Source organism: Protomyctophum parallelum (assembly GCF_964188405.1).
Source record: "Protomyctophum parallelum genome assembly, chromosome: 20".
NCBI classification, from domain to species: domain Eukaryota; kingdom Metazoa; phylum Chordata; class Actinopteri; order Myctophiformes; family Myctophidae; genus Protomyctophum; species Protomyctophum parallelum.
The window spans coordinates 26,245,387-26,271,010 of NC_139718.1; the positions used below are offsets into that span (position 1 = coordinate 26,245,387).

The 25,624-nt window shown below is 43.3% G+C and overlaps 1 protein-coding gene across 2 annotated transcripts in view; it reads left to right on the top strand.

The window, feature by feature from the left end:
* The first annotated feature begins 4,162 nt into the window (after window positions 1-4,162).
* The window catches only part of mta1 (metastasis associated 1), a 69,720-nt gene continuing 48,258 nt past the window's right edge, over window positions 4,163-25,624 (top strand). For both annotated transcript variants that reach the window (XM_083792143.1, XM_083792144.1), the window contains exons 1-3: window positions 4,163-4,365; window positions 16,050-16,117; window positions 24,219-24,312. In XM_083792143.1, coding sequence (XP_083648269.1) covers window positions 4,338-4,365; window positions 16,050-16,117; window positions 24,219-24,312 — 190 coding nt within the window. In that variant the 5' untranslated portion in view covers window positions 4,163-4,337. The remainder of the gene's footprint in view (window positions 4,366-16,049; window positions 16,118-24,218; window positions 24,313-25,624) is intronic.

Consider the following 25,624-nt stretch of genomic DNA (forward strand, 5'->3'; position numbering starts at 1 on the left):
TACCCAAGTGTCATTTCCGCCATTAAGAACAGACCACTTTTTAATTGCAAAATTGCAAAAAGAAGTCTTGAACATGAGTCTTGAACATGGAGTCTGGGACCCCTAGGGGGTCCTCAAAGATACTGCAGGGGGCCACCAAATCTTTGGGTGATAGGAACGTTTTACATTTTAATTTTTTAACCCTCACACTTAAACCCACTTGAACCCTCACATCCCTATTCTGGGGGCAACATTAGCCCCTGTCTGAAAACACACATTTAACATGAATCCAATATGTAGTGTGTGGGTCCCTGCTTCATTTCTATATTAGCTGATATTAACTGATCCTTGGCCTGAAAAACGTTGAAGACCCCTGATTTAAAGGGTGCATAATGGGGAAATGAAATAAATGTGTCAATAGCGCCATCGGCTGGTGAATATAGGATGTGCTCTTTTGACGCTATCATAACTGCAGGGTTTTTGACACGGAATAGGGTGTTTCCTGCTTCAGTTTGGTGTTTGATCTTAATTTGTAGGGGAAAACAAATATTTGAGCTAAAAGCTATGTTACATCGCATAGTAATTAATTTATCTGGGCATAGTGTCAAATCAAGTGATTGCCTGTACTTTGTGTATAATGTATCATAAAAATCAAACCAACAGTGCCCCCTGCAGTCAAATATATGAAAATGTAGATTTTGTTTTATGAATTATACCTGGCACAATAATAATAACATTAATATATGTGTTGTTTCTCACCAAGCAAGGAACAACATGAAAATAGAATTTGTTCAACTTCATTGCAGCCAACATTGGTTTGTAATCAATATGGTACTGTAGTATTACTATTTTATGAACATATACAGTAGGTATATATTGTCATATGCATTCAGTACTCATTGCAGAATTACTGTAGAGATGCCCCAGTAAGCTGTGTTGAGTAGATCTGAGTGGCTCCTGGAGTGAGAGGATAAATTGCTATTATGTGCACTGTATATGAATCCCATGGATTTGGAGGTTTATTTTCCAGTCAGAATAATACAGTAGCTCTGCATGAGTCAGAATATGGCATACAATTCCAACAAACAGCACAAGATCTGCTGAAACATCATTGCCCACTAACCTGGCTGACATCGGTTTCGTGGGCGGTAGGTAGACTCCATGTCAACGTGCCTGCTGCATCAGCCACAGAACGTTGTCACCAGTTTGTTAATGAAACAGGGTTTGGGCACAGGGACAAACTGTAATTGGGCAATTTTCCTTCTTTTTTTTCTACTGTTGGTGTACCCAATTGCACCCATGCTTGTCTGACAACATGCTATGAAAGGCAGGTTATTCTAACAATAGTCCCATTATTCCAATATACCTGTGTGTGTGTGGCTGGATTTAATCACAAGCACCCAGTGAGAGAACAAGAACACGAGGAAGCCCAATCAAAGCAATGAAATGGTTTCTTCTTGGCTTCCGTGAGCTGGGCTTTAATTGATTTCCTCTGCGTTTGTGTGTCTCCTGTGCATTTATCTGCTAGACGGAATAATGGAGGAGAGCTAGTGGGAGATGGAGATAGAGACTAAGCGAGAGACATTGATAGAGAGTTACTGGAGAGAAAGAGAGAAAAAGGGGGAGAGACCCTTAGTAAGAGAGAGAGAGGCCATCAAAGGTCATCCACCAGCACTGTAACCTAATCCAGCCTGGACGAGTCTCTAGAGTCAGAGTGTAGACAGTCCTGGTTTACAGGCCAATCCAGCTCTATGGATTGGGACTCATTAGGGAGAACACCTGCAGTGGCCTGCCTGCCTGTCTTCTTGACTATACAACATCTGGCAGAGGGGCAAGTGAATTCAAAAAGAAACATCTGCACAACAGCAAGCAGCCATAAGCAAACAAACAAACAGCCCATATACTGTAGTGCACTCATGCAAAAACAAGGATATATTGCTGTGCGTGGGCTGATCAGACTGTATTATGTTTTGGCATTTGGCATTTCTCTGTTTATTGATGAAGACTGGTAGACTATTATTTGTATTTCTTGTTGTGGAAATCATTCATTTTGTAAGACTGCATGGTTCAGAAAACATAGGGTGAGTTTCTGCATACACACTAGACAACGTGCTGAACGACCAGTGGCAAGTCAAAACATCCGCCAAATTGCAACATTCAGTATATGCTAACATTCATTCATGTGCTAATTGTTATGTCATCTGATACATGCCTTGTTGTAAGTCTATTTAAACATAATATACAGCACATGGCAACAGTTGAGAGGCATCTTCCATTAAGTTATTGCAAAAAAATATAGCCTATGATCACCGCACGCACAGGAGCTGAGCTGAGCAGCGGAAACATTTGCATCTTCAACCGCTTTATCCGTAGTCGGGTCGCGGGGGCAACAGCTCCACCAGAGAGCTCCAGACTTCCCTCTCCAGAGCAACATTAGTGTCTTCCTCCTGGGGATCCCGAGACGTTCCAAGGCCAGGGAGTCGATGTGTTTCCTCCAACTAGGTCTTGGTCTGCCCCGGGGTCTCCTTCCAGTGGGAAGTGCCTCGAGGTCCTCCCTAGGGAGACGCCCGAGAGGCATCCTAACGAGATGCCCGAACCACCTAAGCTGGCTCCTTTCCAGGTGAAGAAGCAACGACTCTACTCCGAGTCTCTCTTGCGTGACTGAACTTCTCACCCTATCTCTAAAGGAGATGCCAGCCACCCATCGAAGAAAACTCATTTCGTCTGCTTGTATTCGCGACCTTATTCTTTTGGTCATGACCCACACTGCAAATGTAAAAAACTTGAAATAACTATACTAACCTTTATGCCCCCCCCCCCCCCACACACACACACACACATGTGCGCATGACACACACACACGGCACACACAACACACACACACACACACACATGAGCGCACACACACACACACACACACACGGCACACACACACACACACACACACACACACACACACACACACACACACTGAGACAATATAATTGTTCCTATGCTGCACAAGAGTCAAACACTCAGAGTGCACACCACACTTGAGCAGCAGTGTACATACTGTAAGTACCACTGATTGGCTTACAGTGGTCATGTGACAGCAGACTGTAGTCCCCTGTGTAAGGCCGTGGTAATTGAGGCTTCCATATGGTATAGATCAGATGAAGCTTTCACCACAGCATTCCTCAAGCATGGAGGCTGTAAGCCTACATCCACATTGAAAAACCCCAGCTAATCAAACAGCTTCCTCTGGGGGAGACTACAGACCCCAGATTCAAATAATTTATCATTTGAACTGTATCTGTCTCCCTCTCCTCATCTCTGTGTCTTTCACTTGTCACTGTCATTGTCATCTTTGTCATTTCTTTGTCTCTCTAACCAAAAAAGTTAAATAAACACAGGCCAAATCTGTTGAACTCAAAATAATATGACCGTCTTTAACATGTGATTAAAGAGAGAAACCACACACAGGGTTCAGTTAGTCATTGTTGGGACATGCAATGTTACTTTCTTTAATAGCAGATTATGCTCACTGATGTAGTAGCCTGGGTTTTAACTGAGTAGGTGGTTATAATAGGCTAGGTTTGTTCCAACCTCATGCTGATGCTGCTTGAGTCCTGTGTAGGCCTATGTCCATATTACAATTTAATTTGATAAGGCTAGGCTAAACTGCACTACCACTTCAAGTGATCGCCTGATAAGACTAGTATGTAGGCCTATTGCAGGTTACTCATACTTTCAGTGTGTCTACATCAGGAACAAAACAATTTGGGCCTTGGACATTTGATTTTTGTCTTTACAAAAATATTGGAAAAATAAGCATAAAAACACTGCTAAAATGGTAATACACAAAATTCTACATTTGAATTAGACAGAAACAGTGGCGTTTTGATGTTTGAAATTGTTTTTACAGTTAGAAAATGTGGGGCTGAACAGCGTTGCTTTCACATTTAGGAGGCAGAGCGGGGAGCCGGGACGGGACAGAGAGAGGATGCTGCTGGCTGAACAGTGCCCCCCTTCCGCTGCTCCGTCCCCACTATTCCTCTCTCTGGCTGGTCCACAATCTTCCAGTGGAAACGGGCTTTGTAGTTGCCAACCGCGTCCAAATTTCCGCGGGTTACGTTGCGAACCAGGGCCGCGCGAATGCGCGATATAATAAAGGACGACGGGGCACCAAACTTAGGTAGTACAGGAATATAATATGTGCGCTGTCTCTTTAAGATCCCTTGGCTAGTCTGCTTCGTATTGATCAATCCACCATTTTCCAACACAGAGCGGCAGTAGGCAGTGGTAACACACACACACACACACACACACACACAGCTCCAGTACCCCTCTACCTGGAGACGCCAGGACCCGGGTCAGTCATGGCAGCGAACATGTACCGGGTTGGAGGTAAGGGGGACAACATTTCAGGATCTTTCCGTACTCGCACTCGCCATGATTCGTCGCTGGGCTTTTCGCAGCGGGGTCTCTATCCTTCCTCTTTTATTTCCTAAAGCTAAAACAACCTTGTGCTTTCAGAGAGGATGATGATGGTGACTGTGTGAGGAGGAGGATGGTGATGAAGAGTAGTGGTTCGCTAACAGAACCCCGTGGGTTCTCTTCTCGTTTTCTCTCTCTTTTGTGTTTGTGGTTTGTTTGGACGCGAATACCTAAACGAAATGCTTTAATGCATGTGCTAAGAAGGCGGCCATACAAAAAAGTAACAGCACATGTTTTCCCCTCAATATTAACCTTAAGTGAACAGTGTGCACAGCTTCTAAAAGTTTGGCGTCAGCTTTGGCTACACGCTACTGGTGGTACTGGTCGGATTTAGGTTACCCAAGTCTGAGCAGGACAGGGCAGGCCAGGCAGGCAGATGCCCACCTTTAGGTACTAAGCAAAAGAACTGCAGAAAAGTTAGGCGACCCCCCCCCCTCCCCATTTACCATACAGTATATATAGCCTACTTTACTTACCTGGTACAGCTAGAAATATAAGTTTGCGAGAATAATTCTGCAAACACTCAAATTAAGTTGTTGACTATTTGCCATGCATTGTCTTGAGCAGTCTTTTATTATTATTTATTTCTGTGATTTTGAAACAATAACAACAGTTAATTTCTAATGAAGATTTGACCCTACTTGTTCCCCCTTACCACATATAAGCATATACTGTTCTTATTATGCTTTTCTGACTCACTTCCCAGCTACACTATGTGTAATGGTTTTTTAATGTCATGAACACTGATAACAGTTGTGTAATAGCTGAAACTAGAAAAAGTGCCCTTCTGGGCACAGGTCTCCACCAGGTTATCCACAGATCCGTGCAGTTAGAGGTAAAAACACTTTGCGGCCAGTTATAGCGCCACCTTGAGGCTGAGTTGAAATTGTTCATGTGGCATTTCGTCCTCGGCCTAGTGGGAATGTGGGTGCACAATTTCACGGAAATCACGCGATGTGTTCATGATTTGCAGCATTTTGTTTGAAACTGAGCACTCCTGTGAACTTTGGAAGCCAATCTTAACCAATCAGGATGGAGTCTGATAAATCTGAAAGACCCGTTTCGTTGAATGGCTCTAGAGAGACTGTGTACCAATTTGCATGATGTTTGGACAAAATCTGTAGGTGTACTGTGCAAAAACTTGTTTTGCACAAAGCGGCCTCCTGGTGGCGCTATAACAGGCCGTTCTGGAAAGTTTGGGGCAGAGGTTCATGGTTGGCATCCAGGGAGTGTGTGTGCAAAATATGGCATCGACCGGGTTAACGGTGGCCGAGATTAGCTGTTCACGGACACACGGACGGACGGACGGACACGCGGACGGACGGAGTGCAAAACATACTCTCCCCACATGCCTTCGGCCTGGTGGAGACAATTAGGTGGTGGTTCATTCTAGGGGAGCTGAGAGGGTGACTTTAACTCACCTGGTTCATTCTGATAGGAGAAAGGACCAGAGAGGTCTTGGATGTCAATACAAATGGCTGGTGGTATGTTTTAATTTCAAAGCTGAAAGATACATAGTACTGACTGATATCACATCACATGAGGTTACAATGAAGATGTTTTTCTTTCACTTTGACCATGATACATTGTCAGCGTCACCAGACAAGTAGGAAGCGAACATGTCTTGTCAACATGGGAATTGCCTCAGGATGTAGCCAGCATAAAATGGACAATATGTGGATATACATGATGTGTTTTTTTTGTTTTTTACCAATCTGTTATCCTTGAAATGTGACAGCCAGCTAATTGTACATTCATATCTCGACTACAGAGGAAGTAGAAGACTTATACATTTTATTTTAGATGCAAATTCCTGGGGGTGCTCGCTGGACTAGCGGTCCAGGAGCATGCCACATAGGCTCTGGCCTGACAGCGTGTTGCGTGTTCAAGTCCCGTTCATGACGACCTTTGCTGCATGTCTCTCCCCTCTCCCCCTCCTTCTTTCCTGTCCATCTTCACTTCAACTGTCAATAAAGGCAGAAAAGCTAAAAAAATTATAAAAAAGTTTGTGGAATGACAGACATAGCCTGCAGTTAGCCCCATATGTGCCCTCTCCCTACGCTCATTCTGTAGCTCCGAGATGAGGTCACACCCTGGGCCCCTCCCACTGTGGTTCAGAAACGGCGCAAGTTTCCACAATACACGCTTCTTACCCTTTTCGGCACAATGAATCCAAAATGTGAAGGGGCAGAAAGGGTTTACACTAATTCAACCTTAACAACGCCCAAGAAAATCCAACTAGCGATTTGAACCGAGCCTTTACGTCCCGTCTTTTGTCAGTCGCTTCCATGTTTATCAAGGAAGTTGTGCGTGTGCGCGTGCATGTCGAGTGAACTGAGTCAGTTTGAAATTTTCGACCAGGGGAGGTGCCGGGGAGGCTTTTCAACTTCCTTGAAAAACATGGAAGCGACTGACAAAAGACGGGACGTAAAGGCTCGGTTCAAATCGCTAGTTGGATTTTCTTGGGCGTTGTTAAGGTTGAATTAGTGTAAACCCTTTCTGCCCCTTCACGTTTTGGATTCATTGTGCCGAAAAGGGTAAGAAGCCTGTATTGTGGAAACTTGCGCTGTTCCTGAACCGTGGTGGGAGGGGCCCAGGGTGTGACCTCATCTCGGAGCTACAGAATGAGCGTAGGGAGAGGGCACATATGGGGCTAAGCCTGCAGTGAAATGGAGAAATAGTGGAACGTTTCTTGGCAATACAGGTTGCATGAACCCTACAATGATCTTAATCTTAACACACAGTTCATTCAAATGCAAGATGGCCTTGCCTGAGTGAGAACGGGTTGGGTCTATGGACAGGTGGGGAATTAACACTTGCCTCCAGTCAAATTGGTGCTACATTTTGGTTCTGGCTGGCCAGTTTGCTGGCAGGTGAGCAAGCGTAGTTTTGAGGTCATGTTCCGTTCAAAAGATCTATTTAGTGTGGGACTCTGCTGGCCTGTATCTTATCCACAGGGATTGGAGGATCTGTACCACAGTGGTGAAAATAATAAAGCACCATTTAGTCTATGAGAGGTGTAGGTCACTCTATTTATAATGCGACAGTTTGACCATTTTCTGACAACTGGAGTTCAATTAGTGCTGGGATTTATGTCAAGTACTAGATCTAAGTTCACTTGTTCGTGGCCATGCTGGCATGCTCCACCTCAGGGCATCCCTTCCTCACAAGATAATTAATAAAGATTCATATTTTTGAATAGCCTAATCTTTCAACAGCATAAATTATGTAGTCAGAATTGAAAGTCATCTCTAAACCTCAGTTGCTTCCCTTGGAATTCACAGTAGTAAAAAATATAGTTTAGATATGCTATAACATGAATATAAACTATGTATATTTGATATTTTTGAGGGGCGACAGCTTTTGTCCCCACATCTCATATTTGCCATTGACAATAAAAGGAGAAATAAATTACATCATATGTGCCTCAAATATGACGTAAATTTGTGGCAACACAAACATTAAAGGCCATTGACAATGAAGGGAAAATTTACGTCATATGTAGACGAGCAAATCGGCTAACCAATTGCATAAATTCAGTTGTTCATGAGATGACGTATGATGTATAAATGATAAGAGCACCCCGCACTAAACATGGGTGTGATTAAAAGTAACTTCAATTTGTGAGAAACTTGTACTAATATATCCACTAATAATTTCACCCACCCTTTTACACTTTTACACAGCAATTTATAGCTGATGTTGAATTGTGTGATTTAATTTTATGCTTTGTTTGACTGTACTGATGAGAAAAGGGCAGTACAACACATGCTTTTTTTTAGGGGTGCTAGCCCCTCCTATACCCAGCTTTCCGGGTTTGTGTGAACACAAACACTGGCTTGTGATTGGCTGATCACCACATAGCGATGATTTGATTGGTAGTGCAAAGTACATATTGAAGATAGAAGTGAGAGCAGAAAATTGAAGACGCCAAGTGATTGGCCGGAATTACATTTGTGATGATTTCATTGGCTGAGAATGTTGTGATGTATGATGAATCAAGAGCGCCCTTCACTTCACACAAGTGTGATTTCCTTTTTTATTTTTTCAATACTGGCACAGTTGACAGTTTGGCTTTCTTGCAAAGTTTTGATAGAATTAATTGATTCGACAGGAAAGGTGACATTGTTTTGACATACACGACAGGAAAGGTGACGTTGTTTTGAAATACACTGACTGTATCTAAAATCTACAATAGCGGTTTTAGGCCATTCTTTTTAGGCTATGTTCAATTGGTCGATCTAATTGAAAGGCCACAAGTAGGCAGGCACACTGGCACAGGCCTCTTGTACCATAACGCAAAATCATCTGGTACTCAGAAGATCTCCAAGACTTGATATCATGATGTTACATGACAGTACTACTTTAACGTTATGCAATCAGTCATACAGTAGGACTTAGGCTTTGTTCTATACCAGATAGAAATACTGTTATGCTCCAAGATGCACTGCAGGTTCCCTGGTCTGGCCCTCCACTTCCCTGCGATCTGGCTTTGGCGGCTTGGCATCAAGACAATGCAGGCTCTTCTAAAGATGGCTGACACTTTGCAAGTCAATGCTGGATCATCGTAGAAAAGCAGTGACTTCCCTTGTGGGTGAAGCATGGACAAAGGCTGGCTCAGTAGGCCTTGATGTCTTTGTTTCACCGCATGGGCCACAGGCGATTCTTCCGGAGCTTGTGTGGCGCTTGTTCCTGAGCCCAGTGCTTTCCCTCCGTATACAGGGAAAGTATTGGTTACACAAAACATGTGAGTTTTGTCATCTCCCTTGTCAGAGCAGAAGAGAACCTCGATATGCGTGTCACTAATGGCTGCAGTAGCTTTGTCAAATGACCCTTCATGGAGGTTGAACAGTTGATCTACTACAGTTGGTCCTATCAAACATGTACCACACCTGCATGCTGACTGGTGCTCATTTCTTAACACCTAGTTGTTGTACTGTAATGGAGTAGCCAAGACTTGCGATTGCTTGCAGACATCCTCACAACAAGTAGTATTGTTTGTGTGTGTGTGATTGATTCAAGACATTAACTGGTGTTAATACTGGGGGTTAATTATTTTTGCTTTACCTACAAATGTACAGGTCTATCTCAATTAATTAGAATATTGTGTAAAAGTTAAATTTCTTCCGTAATATAATTAATGTTCTCAATTCATTGTGCATAAAGTGAAGTATTTAAAACCTTTTTTAGTTTTAATCTTAATGATTATGGCGTACAGCTCATGAAATTGAATATTTTACGAGACCACTAAAAATTATTTTTTTAAACGAGACATGTCGACCATCTGAAAAGTATATTAATGTAGGCAGTTAATACTTGGTCTGGGCTACTTTTGAACAAATTATTTCATCAATGGGGCGTGGCATGGTGGTGATCAGCCTGTGGCACTGTTGAGGTGTTATGGAAGCCCAGGTTTGCTTTGATAACAGCCGTAATTTAATTTATATTGTTCAGTCTTATGTCTCACACCTTCCTCTTGACAATACAACCTAGATTCTCTGTGGGGTTCAGGTCAGGCCAGATGGCTGGTCAGTTAAGCACAGTAATACCATGGTCAGTACACCAGTTACTACTAGTTTTGGCTCTGTGGGCAGGTGCCAAATCGAGCTGGAAAGGAAAATTAGCATCTCCATGAAGCTTGTCAAAATTCTGAAGCACAATGTACTAAAAAGATGGCTGTGTTGAAACCATTGTTAAGTTTTCACGGTCAGTGGATCAACACCATAGCAGATAACATGGCCTAAGTCATCACTGTGTTTTGTCATGTCCAGAGTCTCAACACACACTGCTGGAAAAGGAAGATCATCATAGTCCGGCAGCCGAGGTGGACGGGTGGGAAATTTGGTATAGACTTTTTTTTTTATTGGCCTAAAATATTGTCTATATACATACATTCATGAATCCACTTGCTGACCGGCTGAAAGTATTGGGCAATTTTTTATAGGGGTTTCTTGTGACCCTACCATTAACATCCTATGGCAGGCAAAAATGTCAAAAGTAGCATGTGACATGTCAAACTAGGGGGTTTTCATGGTTCTGAATCCATTCTAAGCATTAGTTTAGCACAAAATACACTCCTTGGGCTAAAAAAAATAGTCTAGAGTAGACATGACAAATGTGATGAGGTCGGCACATTGAGTGTGTATTTTGTTCAAAATTTAATGGATTCAGAATCATGAAAAACCCCTAGTTTGACATGTCACATGCTACTTAAAGCAAAAGGAAAATTTGACATTTTTGCCAGCCATAGGATGTTAATGGTAGGGTCACAAGAAATCCCTATAAAAAAGATTGCCCAATACTAAGAGCGGGGCAGCAAGTGGATTCATGAATGTATATATAGACAATATTTTATAATTTATACCAAAAAAAAAAGACTATACCAAATTTCCCACTTTAAACAAAAGAAGCCTGTCGGCTGCCGGACTAATTTTGCAAGCCGCCTTTTTAAATGTTTGTTTTTTAAGATTTTTAAATCTTTGTTTTAAATGGTCCCCCAAACTGTTCACACTTCACACCTATCGGCCGGGGGATGCGCTGTGAAAGTTTAACTTTTTGAATTATATTACGGAAGAAAACTTTTACACTATTCTAATTAATTGAGATGGACCTGTATGTACCCAAATTTGAATTTGTATTTTGTATTTGCTGCAGTGCCACGTCCTATTTTGAGAGAAACGATTTGGATTCTGATCACTTTGAACTTAAAGAAAGCACTAGAAATGCTCTGAGAGTCGCCCGCTTGGCATTGCAATTATTCCTGTTCAGTCCTAAAGTGCAATTTGAACAAGAACAAGTTGCATTACTGCTGCTGCAGCACTACTGCAGGAAAGAATGCATGGCTGCACAGTAAGATCGTCAGTGTTAATCTAAACCTTTACACCCAGGAGTTAAATTAAGACTGTGGACTTTACTGTGGGAAGAGGAGGCACTTATTACAGTGACTACCACTAGTATCTTGCCTCAACCCCTCTTTCCTCTCAAAACAAACACCTCCAAGTAGTAAACTGAAAGACTCTGTGACGAGGGTACATGGGTAGGTGGATCATTCAGCACTAATTCTGAAGTAGAAAACAAACCATATATCTTGACGATAACCATTGTCTGAAGTGAGATGGCCATGTTATGAGTCAGCCGAAATCCATGTGAGGAAATGGTAGAGAGCTAGTTTTGGGTGCAGTGATGGCCTTAATCTACAAACAAGACAGGTGGTGTGTGTGTGCAGCTCTATCTAGGTTGAACAGGCTTGTGAGGATGGAAGCGAGTGGTATGAAAGTGCGAAAAAGAGGTGTGCGATTGATTCAGCAGGGGATTGAATTACCTGCCCATTGCCATAGTAACCTCCATCCATACCATGCCCATGTCACACGGAGATGTAGTTTTTGTCCTGTGGTTCTTGCACGCAACAGGAACATCTGTGAATGTGAATGTATGTTTGCGTGAAGGTGGGTGCACACTTGTGTGCACCCACCTGTATTCATTTAGGCTTCACTATGTGCCAGCATGGCCAACTTCGGTATAGTTTACATCATGCTGGCCTGGCACATAGAAACACCTAAATGAAATTAAACTCTCCCAGAACCGATGTGCTCTGTTTTACCCATATAATTATACATACCTCAAAATATCTGCTGTGATAATGGTCTATTGCCTAAGTTTCTCAAAGTCTTGATTAGTCTTTTAGTTTGAGGCTACACATTAAAATACCTAATGTTAATTTTAGTCAATGCTGAGGATTGATTGTAGCCTGGCTCCAGCCCTGAATCGCTACCATTAAAAAAATATGTCCTCATGGCGATTCAGATCTGGTGACTTTGCCTACGGCGGCGTCAGTCAAATCTGATCACAGCAGCTGATTGGCCATCAGCCCTGTCACTCGACAGCGTCAAACAACAAACATGGCTGCCCCCACTGCGGTAACCTCGCGACCGTATCAATCTGGCTATTAAATCGACCTATGATAAATAGTTTCTTTACAGAAACGACAGGTTTTCTAAACGTCATCCGACATATTTTACCGCTTTTGTTTACATGCTAGTAGCTCTCATTGGCTATGTTTGTTTAGTTAGCAACCGGGTTAGCCATAGCCACATGATTGACAACGTCATCTGCTTTCCTACTATTCTGATTGGTTGGTATGAACCAACTGCCGAAGACTGCCGCTTTGCCCTCCCCAGAAACTGCTGCCGTGGGGAGGGCTTTCAGTCTGAATAATGAAGTGAAACAAAATGAAAATTCAGACTGAGTGTCAGGCTAGATTTATTGTGTACCCCTGTCATTTCAAAGGTATACAATACATGGCCCATTGCAGGGCAGATCTCTCTAGTGCACTCAGTGTACATAAGAGGTTATACTTAGCATTTTTAAATAAACTCTTGATTGTTATAATAATAATAATAATAGATTTTATTTATAATGCACTTTACATTCCTCAGAATCTCAAAGTGTTACAGTAGACAAAAGCGTAAAACGGCACGCAAAAAGCATAAAAGAACGTCACACGATTAATAACACAGAATTAAGCATCAAGGAAAACAAAACGGTTTTGAACCGTGAGGGCATGGGTCAAGGAATAAAATCTGTGGATTTAGAAGAAAGCCTTGTTAAAAAGTTAGGTCTTTAGTACTCTCTTGAAGGAGTCTATTGATTGTGGCGCTCAAGTGTGCTTGGAGGGTATTCCACAGTTCAGGGGCAACTGCGCAGAAGGCCCTGTCACCCATGGTGCGCAGGTTGGCCGTGACGGGGTTGAGGCAGTATGTGTTTGAGGTGCGGGTAGAGGGTTTCAGGGAGACTAATTCCTTGAGGGGGGTGTTGTCTCATTCACTCCATTACATTCACGTTTAACTCTTCTCATTCATTAATTCATTAATTCATTCATTAATTCATTCATTCATTCATTCATGGTCTATTTTTCTCGTATCCTTTTTTTTGTTCAGTTCTCCAACTAAGCCATTTCTCTCTCGCTAATATCTCTGTGTGCGGCCCAGGCCGTAGCGTAACGGTCTGGGCACCGGACTGGTGATCCAGTCGCGGTGTGCCGCGGGTTCGACTCCCGAACCCGACACGGCCTTTACCGCATGTCATCCCCCCATCTCTCTCCCGTTTCCTGTCAGCCTACTATCTGTCCCTTAACAAATCAATAAAAGGCGTAAGCCGCAAAAAAAATATCTTAAAAAAATATATATCTCTGTGTGCCTGCTGACTTGTCTGTCTGTCTGTCTGTCTGTCCGTCCGTCCGTCCGTCTGTCTCTGTCTCCCCTATTCAATCAGCACACATTTTTTTCCCTCATTCTCATCAGCACCCCTGTCTCGCTCTCGCTGTTTGTCTGTCTGTCTCTCTGTCTCTCTGGCCTGGTTTGATCTCACCCGGCAGACTCCCATCTTTTGGGGCTCAGCAACATGCCTTGATTGGCTCTCTCAAAATTCGACTGCACTGTGATGTCACAGGCGCCGGGGCCTGCCGATTGGTTGAGGCTGGCAGCGGGGGATGGGGGGCACAGTGAAGGCTGTGGGCACATGCAGACAGAGATGGCGGGAGGGCTGGCAGGAACGGAGAGACTGAGTGGCGCTGCCTAGTGCCTACAGGCCTCTCACTCACTCTCCCCCCCACATATAGACTCCCACTGTCTCTCGCTCACACTCTCTCCCTTTTGCTCACCACGAGGCTTCAGCTTTTCACATGGTGGAAACTCAACACTCATACAACCCAGACTCGATTCTCTCACACATACACAGCCATTAGCTTGCTGCTTCCCATATACATTTGTTTGCTGTCAGAAGGACTATAAGAGTGGAACTTCTCTAACTGTTAATTAAGAAGGGCTAGACTGTTTTTGTATCAAGTGCCAGTCGTAACTTGGTGTGTGTTGTTAGAAAGAGACGATGGGGATAGGCACCACTTCACCAAAGAGAAAGGGTGCATTGATGGTCACGTTTTCTTCGCACCCATTTCTCTGGTTTGTCATGAGCCCCAGTCCCTAAGATTGAGCGTGAAATTACCATTTTCTTTTGATCTGGGTACTTATGAACACTGAGAAGGTTGAAAGCGGAGCACGTCGGAGGATATATCTTCACTTCGCTCCCCAGTATCGGCATTGCTCAATTTCAAGTTGGCCTATTTGGCATTCATCATGTGGGACCGAGACGTCATGTTGGCAGCAGAGTCTAATGACAAGTTAATACAGGGTAAAGAGTAGGCAGGCATGCACTGATGAGCTCTCCCATCTCCTTCTCCCATTGTCTCTCTTTCTCTCTTAGCAATGTCAAGGGTAGTGAATGTGTCCATTTGTGTATCGATGCAGACATGATGGAAGTTATACTTTTACATGCCCACTCAGCTGAGCCGGAAACGTGACATAATGTAGGATTATAGGATATATTAACATCCGGGTCGGATTTTTGCAATGGGTTGGACTTGATGGCTACCAGTTATCCCAGTGTGTTGTGCTTGCATGATGACCTCGCACAGCATACGGCAAAGTTCGTTGTAATGAAACTGAGGAATGGAGACTAGAGCAGAGAGGCAGGATCATGGAGAATTCTGTTCCTCTGTGCATATACGTATGTATGCTTGTACACTACCAATGCATTGTGCATGCATATACTGTATGCGTTTACCCTTTTTATCTGAAGACCTTGTTTATCCTCTCGTTTGCCATCACAGTTCTTGTGAGATCTCGGGCCCGGGGCCTTGTGGGGGGTGGGGCTGGCGGGGTTTGGGGGGGTAGGGGTCTAGTGTGAGGGGAGGATATAGCTGCAGCTCCAGGCAGCCTACCAAGTGTGGTGTATAATCAGACAGTGCTCAGCCAAGATGCACGCAGGGCTAAGGCACCCTACCAAGCCTGGGGTCTGTGGGGACGTCCTGGGGAGGAGAGCTAAGCCTCCAATGGGCCTGGAGCAGTGCCAGTGGTCATGCACGCGCTCACACACACGCAGTGCAGCTACATTGCGCGCACGCACCAACTCACCCAAGGGGGTGCAATGAAAGGAGGTAGAGGACAAAGAAAGCATGTGGACCCAATGAGGAAATACAAGGCTACACTGTGAGTGGAGGGTTTGACGAGCTAGGACGGATTGGTTGGTTTGTGTGTTTTATTTGCGTGTCACTGTCTTGCGTGCTCACTCTTCCCAAACATCTTTCTGATATTCAGACCTCCCAGATGAAACTTCTGGCTATGGAATTAGCCTAATCAAGTCAAAGCCAACATTTGGTGGATGTCCGTAACTGCTTTTTCCTCTGCACTAATTGAGCTGTCGCAGTTTTGTTCCAACAAAATCAGCGCGGCTGGTTGGTGGTTGGATAACCTTCTAGTAGAGCCTGACCGATGCCAGATTTATGGCCCGGTCATGATTTTGGAGAGTCCACAGATCACCATTGTTTTAAGTTTAACCAATATTTTGTCAAAAGGCTGAGAGGCGCAACACACCAGCTCAGCTGTATAATTGCCAATACCTTATGTTGTCAAAAAAGTAAAATACTGGCCAATATCAGCCTGGCCTATATATCAGTCTGGTTCTGCCTTCTAGAATGAATCCTGACTGGCATTTTTTTCTTCTCACTCTTTCTGCCTCTTTCTCTCTCTGTTCCTCTACAGATTATGTTTATTTTGAGAACTCGTCCAGTAACCCCCTGCTGATCAGAAGGATAGAAGAGCTGAACAAGGTGAGTGTGTGTGTGTGTGTGTGTGCTATACTTGTCAAATTCCCCCACAAGTATAATAGAATTTGAGAAATAGTTGTTGAGGACCATTTCCCTTGTCATTTATTGATTGATTGAATACTTTATTAGTCAAAACTCTAAACGGCACATGGTACAGTCAAACATTAAGGCTAAAAGGATAACGCAAAAAGGTCCTGTACCACGTTTCCATTGTGGTACATCACAAGATACAGGTTAGGATTAGCATTTACAGGTCGGGGTAGGAGTTATGCCTGATTTATACAGTACTCCATTTTTGAAAATAGCAGGTCAAAAAGCTCAACGCGATGCACAATGACACCGCCGTGTTACAGGTCAGGGCTCAGTGTCAAAAGGTGATGCCTCTTGGTTCCGTATCGATGTCTCATTTAAAGCGAGATAAAGGGTTATTTTGGACGGGGAGTCATGTTTTCTTCTTATTGTGGGACTTGAGTTCCATTGTTTTTTACACTTAAGTAAAGTTAGCGAACGTTGTGGCAAATCTGGGATAGAAATTACCACTAGCTTTTTTTTCACAGATGTGTTCATAAAGGTCACTACTATCACATAATCCATTTGTTTCCCTTGGGAAACTTTGTGATAGCTGCTGAATGTTGGGGTACCATTAACAACTTATATAACGCAACATTCTCATTTTCATTACCAAAGAGGTCTAGGTGTTGTTTTGCGCGAAGGCGCATTATTGGCCATTTCCCCTACCTTAAGCCCTCAATTAATTGAATTGAATGGGGCTTTGGGGTGTTATGCTAATTCGCTTATTTCCATCGCTCAAAAATCAATATCCTCTCTTCATAATGTAAATAGTATCCCAAGCGGCACACTTTATTACTTATTTTGATGGAAATAAGGGAATTAGCACAAAAACCCAACCCCCATAGAGGGCTTATTTTAGGGGAAATAGCCAATAATGCACTTTTGCACAAAATAACACCTGGACCTCTTTGGTGGGGATGGGGACGTAACAACTACAAATAAAGGTAAGAAAGCTTTCTATCATGGAATTCTCCTTTAAGGAGCATGTGACATGCCAAACTAGGGGTTTTTCATGATTCTGAATCCATTGCAAGCATTGGTCTTGCACTAAAAACACTCCTTTGGCTAAAAACGGCCATAGCTGTCATCACAAATGTGATGAGGTCAGCACATTTGGGGTGTTTTCCGTACAAAACCAATGCTTGCAATGGATTCATGGATTGCAAAGCATTTCTTTCCCAGATTTGCCACAACCTTTTTTTTTGTGGCTTTTTCTGCCTTTTATTGATAGGTTGAAAGTAGACTGACAGGAAATTGGGGGGGAAGACACGTGGCAAAGGCCGTCGGGATCGGGAGTCAAACCCTCGGCACGCCGTCAGGCTGGCTCAGCAGCCTACAGTAGGTGCCCAGACGGTTGAGCTAACCGTCCGGGCCAACCGTCACCATCTTAACACTTGGTCTACCATTGGCGTAGATCTACGTCAATTAAAAGCAATGAATACATGTTATGCTTAACACCAATGCCGTAATTGGCAATTGGTCTTTTATAGTGCTTTTGATTGATTAAGTCATAATGCTACTCACGTTTGCAATTGCATCGGGTTGCGAGCTGGTGTTGTCAATAACACTGGATTGTGCCATCTTGATTGCCGCCCGTGCCCTTAAACAAGACTCTGCGGTTCTTCCTCAGGCACCTTAGTGAGTGTCAGGTTTACCACATATGATGTGTGTGTGTGTGTGTGTGTGACTGTGTCCTATTAATTATAATTATGATGCCCTAAACTAGCAAATTGTGTAGGCTACTTTTGTCCCTTTATGGGTAGATTAAATAACTACCTTTAGAGAGAGGTGTGGACTTTAATTGAGTATTTCTTCAGACAAGAGGGCCTAAGACATGCCCTCTATTAATCCATTTAAAACGTGTTTTCTAGTGGGTTTTATTGCTCAACCTGTCTTCTCAACAAAAAATAAGCCTTTTTGTAGCTTTGGTTTTTCTACTATTTGCAAATTGCAATGTAGTACAATGTAGTAATGAGTTAATGAGTTAATGAGTTAAGCAATGTAGTACTTAACTCCCCCCTGCCTGTTTAAAAACTCAGCCAGTTGTGCCCATTGAGCTCATTTAATTATTGATGTATTATATGTATCTTTAAAGCAAAAACTCACACCCGTGTGAAGTGAAGGGCGCTTTTATCATCCTACATCATCCATTTATTGTCAATGGGAATGTATGTGTAGGACAAAAATACAGATTTGCTCAGACACGTATGACGTAAATTCTCCATTCATTGTCAATGGCATTTAATGTTTGTGTTAGGACAGAAATCTACACTATAGCTGAATATAGGATGGGCTAGGTCAGATCCGATACTCGTATCGGAGATCGGCGCCGATCCAGGCTAAAATTCTAGATCGGGTATCGGATCGGTGGCCGATCCATTATCCGATCCGATCCGATAATTATGTGTAATTACAGTATGAAAACAACTCTACCTCCTCTGTGACACAGCAGTGTAGTATTGACAGTATAACATGTGGAATGCAGCCAGGCTAGCCTGCGCACACATTAACCTGGTCTAATTGTTGCATAGTTATTTAATAAATAATTCAGTGCATTTATATCTGTGTTTGTTACATTTTGTTTTACAAAGTTGGGAAAGTAATGTTTAAGTCAAGCCTTGATGTTGCCTTACACAAAATAATGATTCCAGACTCCACACAGTGAGGCATACAGCTTAATAGGTTATTACGTTTCTTTGTGGGGGGTATCGGATCGGTACTCTGTATCGGCAGATACTGGACCCCATGTATCGAAATCGGTATCGAATGCCAAAAAGCCGGATCGGTGCATCCCTAGGATGGGCTAGCGCCCCTCAAAAATATTATGGGGTTGTGATATGAAAAAGTTTGAGAACCCCTGCAGTACAGAATCAGGATAAGGCAGAATCAGATTACTACTCATTGTAGTAGCAAAAGCATCTGGGAAGGTATCATGTTTGCATCCATGTTCCGTTTCATGTGTCGAAGGCATGGGGAGAAAGTATGTTTTTTTTTTTTTTTTTTTTTTTTTTTTTTTTTTTTTTTTTTTTTTTGCGGCTTACGCCTTTTATTGATTTTTGAAGGGACAGACAGTAGGCTGACAGGAAACGGGAGAGAGATGGGGGGATGACATGCAGTAAAGGCCGTGTCGGGTCCGGGAGTCGAACCCGCGGCACACTGCGACTGGATTACCAGTCCGGTGCCCAGACCGTTACGCTACGGCCTGGGCCAGAAAGTATGTTTTGCACTCGTCCGTACATGCGTGTGTGTGAGTCCGTGTGTCTTACAAGCTAATATCCGGCACCGTTAAAACCCGGTCGATGCCAAATTTGCACACACACTCCCTGGATGCCAACGATGAACCTGTGAAAACACTTTTTCACACTTTGTCCAAAAATCCCGCAAATTGTTACACACTATCTCTATAGTCCTGTGTTCAAGACGGATCTGTCCTATATTTCATATTCCATCCTAATTGGCTAACATTGGCTTTGACAGTTTGCAGGATTGGCCTGTTTTGAACAAAAAGCCTCCAATCATGAACGCAGCGTGCAATTTGCGTGAAGTCTTTCACAGACCTTCCTACTAGGCTGAGGAATATATCCCACCCTTTTCACATTGGCCTGTTATAGCGCCACCAACAGGTGGACTTTTGCAAAACAAATTTTTGGAACAAAATGCCTCAAATCATCCAATAGCCATCCAAGGCGTAAGAAGAAATTGCACCTTTTTCACCCTTTTCACATTGGCTTATTATAGCGCCACCAGGAGGCTACAACCTGACCTGCCCTAGTGGAGACCTGTGCCCAGAGGGGCACTTATCTAGTTGATGTTGTTTCATAATGACTCTGATGTGTGCTGTTTGCATGGATGCTGACGCTAGTCACGCTACCACTCATGTTGTCATCTTGGCGACACGGCACAAATGTGACATGAAGCTCGGCCAATCAGTTAAGCAGACGGATTGGGTTAACAAACAGGACCAGCTAGATGTGTGGTTGTGATTTTGTGACCATCTTGCTATTAACATTTCCGTGGAAGTCTTAAATGCGTTGGAAATCTTTTCAGCTCAATCAGCTGCATATGTGACTTTCAGTCACTGAAAATGTATAATGTATGGCCTTTTCAGGATGTTGATGTATTTCTGAGAATGTAACATAAGGGTCGATACCTATTACCTATCAATCATTTAGCTGAGGAACCCCCTCAAGGACACCTGCTGGCCCCGGACTCATGCCCAACAATCATACTACATTTTTACTTAGTCACTTGCATCAAGTCACCTGTTCATTCTGATGTTAATGGTACTGTAACTGAACCTCTTGGACTTTTCAGCATACAATACTTGTATACTGACTGAGTTGCAGCCACATCACTTTCTGTTTTGGAGGAGTAGGTTGTTGCATTCATGTACATTGACCTATTAACATAGCCACTGATTGTATATACTAGTTGCTGAGCCACAGCAAACACACACCCGCTCATAAACGGTTCCAAAACACACGACCCGAACACATACCCGCATGCGTGACCCGTCGCGAACACAACACACACAGGACTCGTCCTGTCCATGCATTGTTGTGATGTCTGTAGGGTGCAGATGCATGTCTGCTCAATTGTAGCAGAACATGCTAACGCTGACGATGCTTGCAACACACGCACACTACAGTACTCAGCCCAATGAACACACACACACACACACACACACACACACACACGGAAGTGGGAGCTGCTGAGGGGGGAGGGGCAGCTGTTAAACTGACACACACACACTATACAGCCCAGCGAACAGACGGAGACATGCACACAAGGCGCACATGGCCACGCATGCACGGTAACGGCGAAAACCACGGCCATAGACTCTGGGGCTGTATTTTGCGCGTCTTAAGTACCAGGTCTTTTTACTTAACTTAAGACCTGGAGGCGTGGTCAATTCTCTTTGGCCACTCAGAATAGCCAAATGGCATTGATCACGCCTCCAGGTCTTAAGTTAAGTAATAAGACCTGGTACTTAAGACACGCAAAATACAGCCCTAAGAGTTTCCAAAATTTGATCGTTCGTCAGTGTCTGCACATGGTAATGGGCATTCACAACTTCAGATCAATTGCTGAACCGACAGAGTAGAATAAGTGGTTTAGCCCATTCAGGCCTGACGTCGAAATAAATAAAAAAGTTTTCTAAATCATGAAAATTTGAGGCATATTTTAACGATTTTTCAAAAAATAGCAGACCTACAAGTTCATAGCGTGCCACTCGGTGGCGCGCTATGAACTTGCTTGCTTGCTATTTTTCAATAGCTAAATTTTAACATAATTTAGGGGGGGGGGGGGGGGTTCCCGCCCAAAATGGGTTAGACAGAAGGACAGACAGAGAGCGGTTTATTGTTTTATAGTATGATGATGGCACATTTCAAGAACAAGAGTGTGCTTGACATAAAACATGAACTCACTCGCTGCCAAAAATGTCTTGGGGCGTCTTTTTTCCAATGGCGCTCGTTGCCAAGAACATCTTTTTATATATTTATTGGTTCAGAATGGTTTCTCTGATGTCCACCATCTGGAAGCATCCCTGTCGCTGGGTAATGCTCGGCTCGCCCGTAATCGAGGCTCAGATTGAGATTTTACTTCCTGTTCATTTTGGGGTGAATCTGGGAGTCTTCAAAATAAAGGACCCACATACAGTAAGGTGCTGCGCCAGAGTCAATGTTGGCAGCAAATGAGTAAAAGAAACAGGACATAGTATTAGATGGAATAGTGTAGCACAGATCCAGAATCAGATTCATACCCAGGACATCACAATTATTATTTGGCTGAACACAGAGTGGCCCTGGCTGTGTATATTTGCCTAAAGTTGCCCATAGCAGAAGTGCCGGTGTCTCATTTTACAAGATTGTAGCAACAGTTGGAGACATGTATCACTGCTGGAGACATCCACTGTTAGCATCCCTGAAAGCATCAGTTGCTGGGAAAATAATTAAATAAATCACAAATCTGCTTGTTTGCTTGCAAGTGCAATCACAACAGGGCTGCTGTCTGTCATTACCTCTGCCGCTTACAAACAAGGAAATGTTATTATAATGTTATTTAATTGATTTGATAGGAAGATGATATAATAGAATTTGATACACATCTTCATTCTCCAGTGGTGACAACTAAGGTATGTTTATACATATGCATTTAGATATGGCATTAGGCCCTTAGAGTACAGTATGTCTCTTCTGCCCAATAATAAATATAGCTGCTAACAGCAATACATTTGCGAGCTATGCAATAGAAACATAATGGACTGAACTTGAGAGAAAATATATTTTGCGATGAGCATTGGAAACAGCTGAGCAGAGTTCTGAGGGGTTGTGGATATTAAAATGCATATTATGATGTTTATAATGGCAGATTTTCCTGACCTGAGGGATCGTGACCTTCTGTTTCCCTGGCGTCCTATGTATTCCGCTACAACAGCCCTGTTTAAATAAGCTGAACAGCATAAAGTGTTGTCTTCTGTCATGCGCCATTCCCCTGTTAAAATATGTCAATTGAGTGCTATAGCCCTCTACCCTATTGCTGAGTTTTGAAAAAAGAACAACTGCACAGTTAAGCCAGAACTGCAAATTAAGGAAGAAGAATAACCATTACAATAGGGGTCCATGCTTGGCTCCCTAATAATAATACACTTTATTCATAGAGCACTTATTCAAATTAAACGTTATAAAGTGCTTTTCATAAAACTGAACAAAAACCAAACAATATAATACTCTCAGCCTTTTCTCCTGTGCCTTAAAGGGACACTTCACCCTTTTTGCAAAAAAAATATATGTTAATGACGTTTAGAAGCTTTAGATCACTTTCCTGTTTATGTGTGTAATATGTGGTTTTAGTTATTTTAGATTTTAGCAGTGAGCCTGTTGTCTCTGATGTTATGGACACTGGTCTCACTACCTTCCTGGACTACAATTCCCATAATTATTTGGTGCACTGCTCCTCCTTGCGGATAGGGGAAGAGCTGTCTTACTGAGACATGTAGTCCAGGAAGGAAGTGAGCCCAGTGTCCATGACATCAGAGACAACAGGCTCACTGCTACAATCTAAAATATCTAAAACCACATATTACATACATAAAGCCCCCCAGCAAAGTGTTCTAAAGCTTCTAAACGTCATTAACATATATTTTTTGCAAAAAGGGTGAAGTGTCCCTTTAAGTTCTCTATGCCATGTCCCTAGCAGTCTTCTCTCAATACGGAAAAAGTGGACTGGCCTGCCATCTTTCCGTTTTGAAATGTATGGAGAGCTATCGACGTGAGAAATATTGACTTTAAATATTCATTTTGTCCATTGCCTCTATTTTTTATTACGGTCATCACATATCTCTCATAATACTATGGACTGAGGGATACCAATCTGGTATTAACTGTGGTAATCTGGACAAGGTACTCAGATTATAGTATAGTTCTTAAAGCTACAATCAGAGTTGTGTATCTTTATTTTATATAAAAGAGGTGGAAGATATAAGTTCACACATCGCTTGTAGGTCTATTTTTTTATTTTATGTTTGAATATTTTAGAATATTTTAGCCCTTTTTTTGTCCTTTTATTTATGTCTCTGTGTGAGCAGCTAGAGCCTGGGTCAATTTGGCTATATTTGTACGCTCTCAGAGTTCTATTAACATTCAACATATTGCAGTGAGCATATGTCTATATTCAGCATGTCCATCCAGTCTCCAGTACTGTACATCTGTCTGTCTCCTCACTGGGCAGTGGGGACGCCTGCTTCCCTCCACCCACCACACTAGATGTGAATAGGCCTGTGCACATACACATTGTACCACACTGTTCTGACCACCGAAACACTATTGATTGTGATTGAGGGACTTGCTGTAGCCTAGTACTGTGTGTTCACACAAACTCGAACCCACTAGCCTCCGCGCGTGCGTGTGTGTGTGTGTGTGTGTGTGTGTGTGTGTGTGTGTGTGTGCGTGTGCGTGTGTGCGCGCGCATGCATGGATGTATCCCCCTTGTTTCCATGGTAACGCTGATTGTCTCTCTCTCTGTTTTCCAGACAGCCAATGGGAACGTGGAGGCCAAAGTGGTCTGTTTTTACCGGCGCAGGGACATCTCCAGCACACTCATTGCCCTGGCAGACAAACACGCAAGTGAGTGACTAACAGCCCCGCCCCCCCCTTTAAAAAATATTGAGCCAGCATTTAACACATTTCACCACCAGCATTCATTGATTAATTCACCCGCCAGGATTCTTTGGTGAAACCCTTATTTTTGAAGGATCCACTGGAAAACCGGAACCGGATGTAGACTATAGCCCACGCGGCACAGTGTAGCCGCGCGTCATAGCCGCACGTCATAGCCGCACGTCATAGCCGCACAGCAACACCCACAGGACGAGGTGCGCTACCGCGCGGCTGGCCAGCCACGCCCACGGATTCCCGGATGGAGGCAACGCCTGGAAAATAGAACAGCGGCGTATTGGAGCGTCAGGCGAGGCCAGCGCACCTCTGACGCCGCCGGTGTGTGATAGGTTCATTGAAAACAACGGAGTGTTTTGACGCACGGCATTCACAGACGGTGTGTGTTGGGCTTAACAGTGTGTGTTGTGATGGATGCTAATATATACTTTCACTTAGAGAAGACGTAGCGCTACCGCGACCGTCGGTTCAATGGCTGTGGGCCGTTGAATAAAGCAGATTTTGTGAATGCACATGGAAATCTTGCTTACGGTACAATTTCTGTTTACTTCATTGCCTAGCAACCCAATGCTAATGTATGTAGCATTACGACAGCTATCAATAAACCACTGAAGGAGACGTCAACGGCGGGGAATGTGATACCTCTTTCTTTGCTCTATCATTGCCCTCATTTAGTATTATAGGATCTATGAATATGTAAAAGTTTTAATCCAGAATTTGGGTTATCCAATCAGTTGCCAATACCCACAGAGAACATCCGAACAGAAATACCAACCATAACACGCCAGCCATAGATCACAAGCTCACGTGTCGTGTCATGGAAGGAGTGCTTGTTTTGTATCACTTAACATCCCTGCATAGTTTTTCATGGGACTAATGAGTCTGACTCTGATTGGCATTCGGCATGCGTCAAACCTGGATTGTATCTAAGATGAGATCAGTGTTAATGCTTTGTAGAAATGCAGAGTGCAAGAAACTATTGGGAGCTCCACAGGCTTCAAAATCAGCAGTACAAACAAAAAGCATGATTTAGAGTATGGGGAAGCAGGTCTTTCACATCAAGACCCTCCAAAACTTCATCCAACAACAAATCCCGCAAGTTTTTGAGTGGCCCATTGAATTATGTTCCCATTGTTCATTGCTGCAGTGAAATCCGTCCCAATCGGACAAGGTACAAAATTGATGAAAATGTAGCCTACTGTAATGACATTTCTGCCACTGTGACCAGCCACTCAGGAGGCTGGCCTGGTAACAGGGGCGGGGC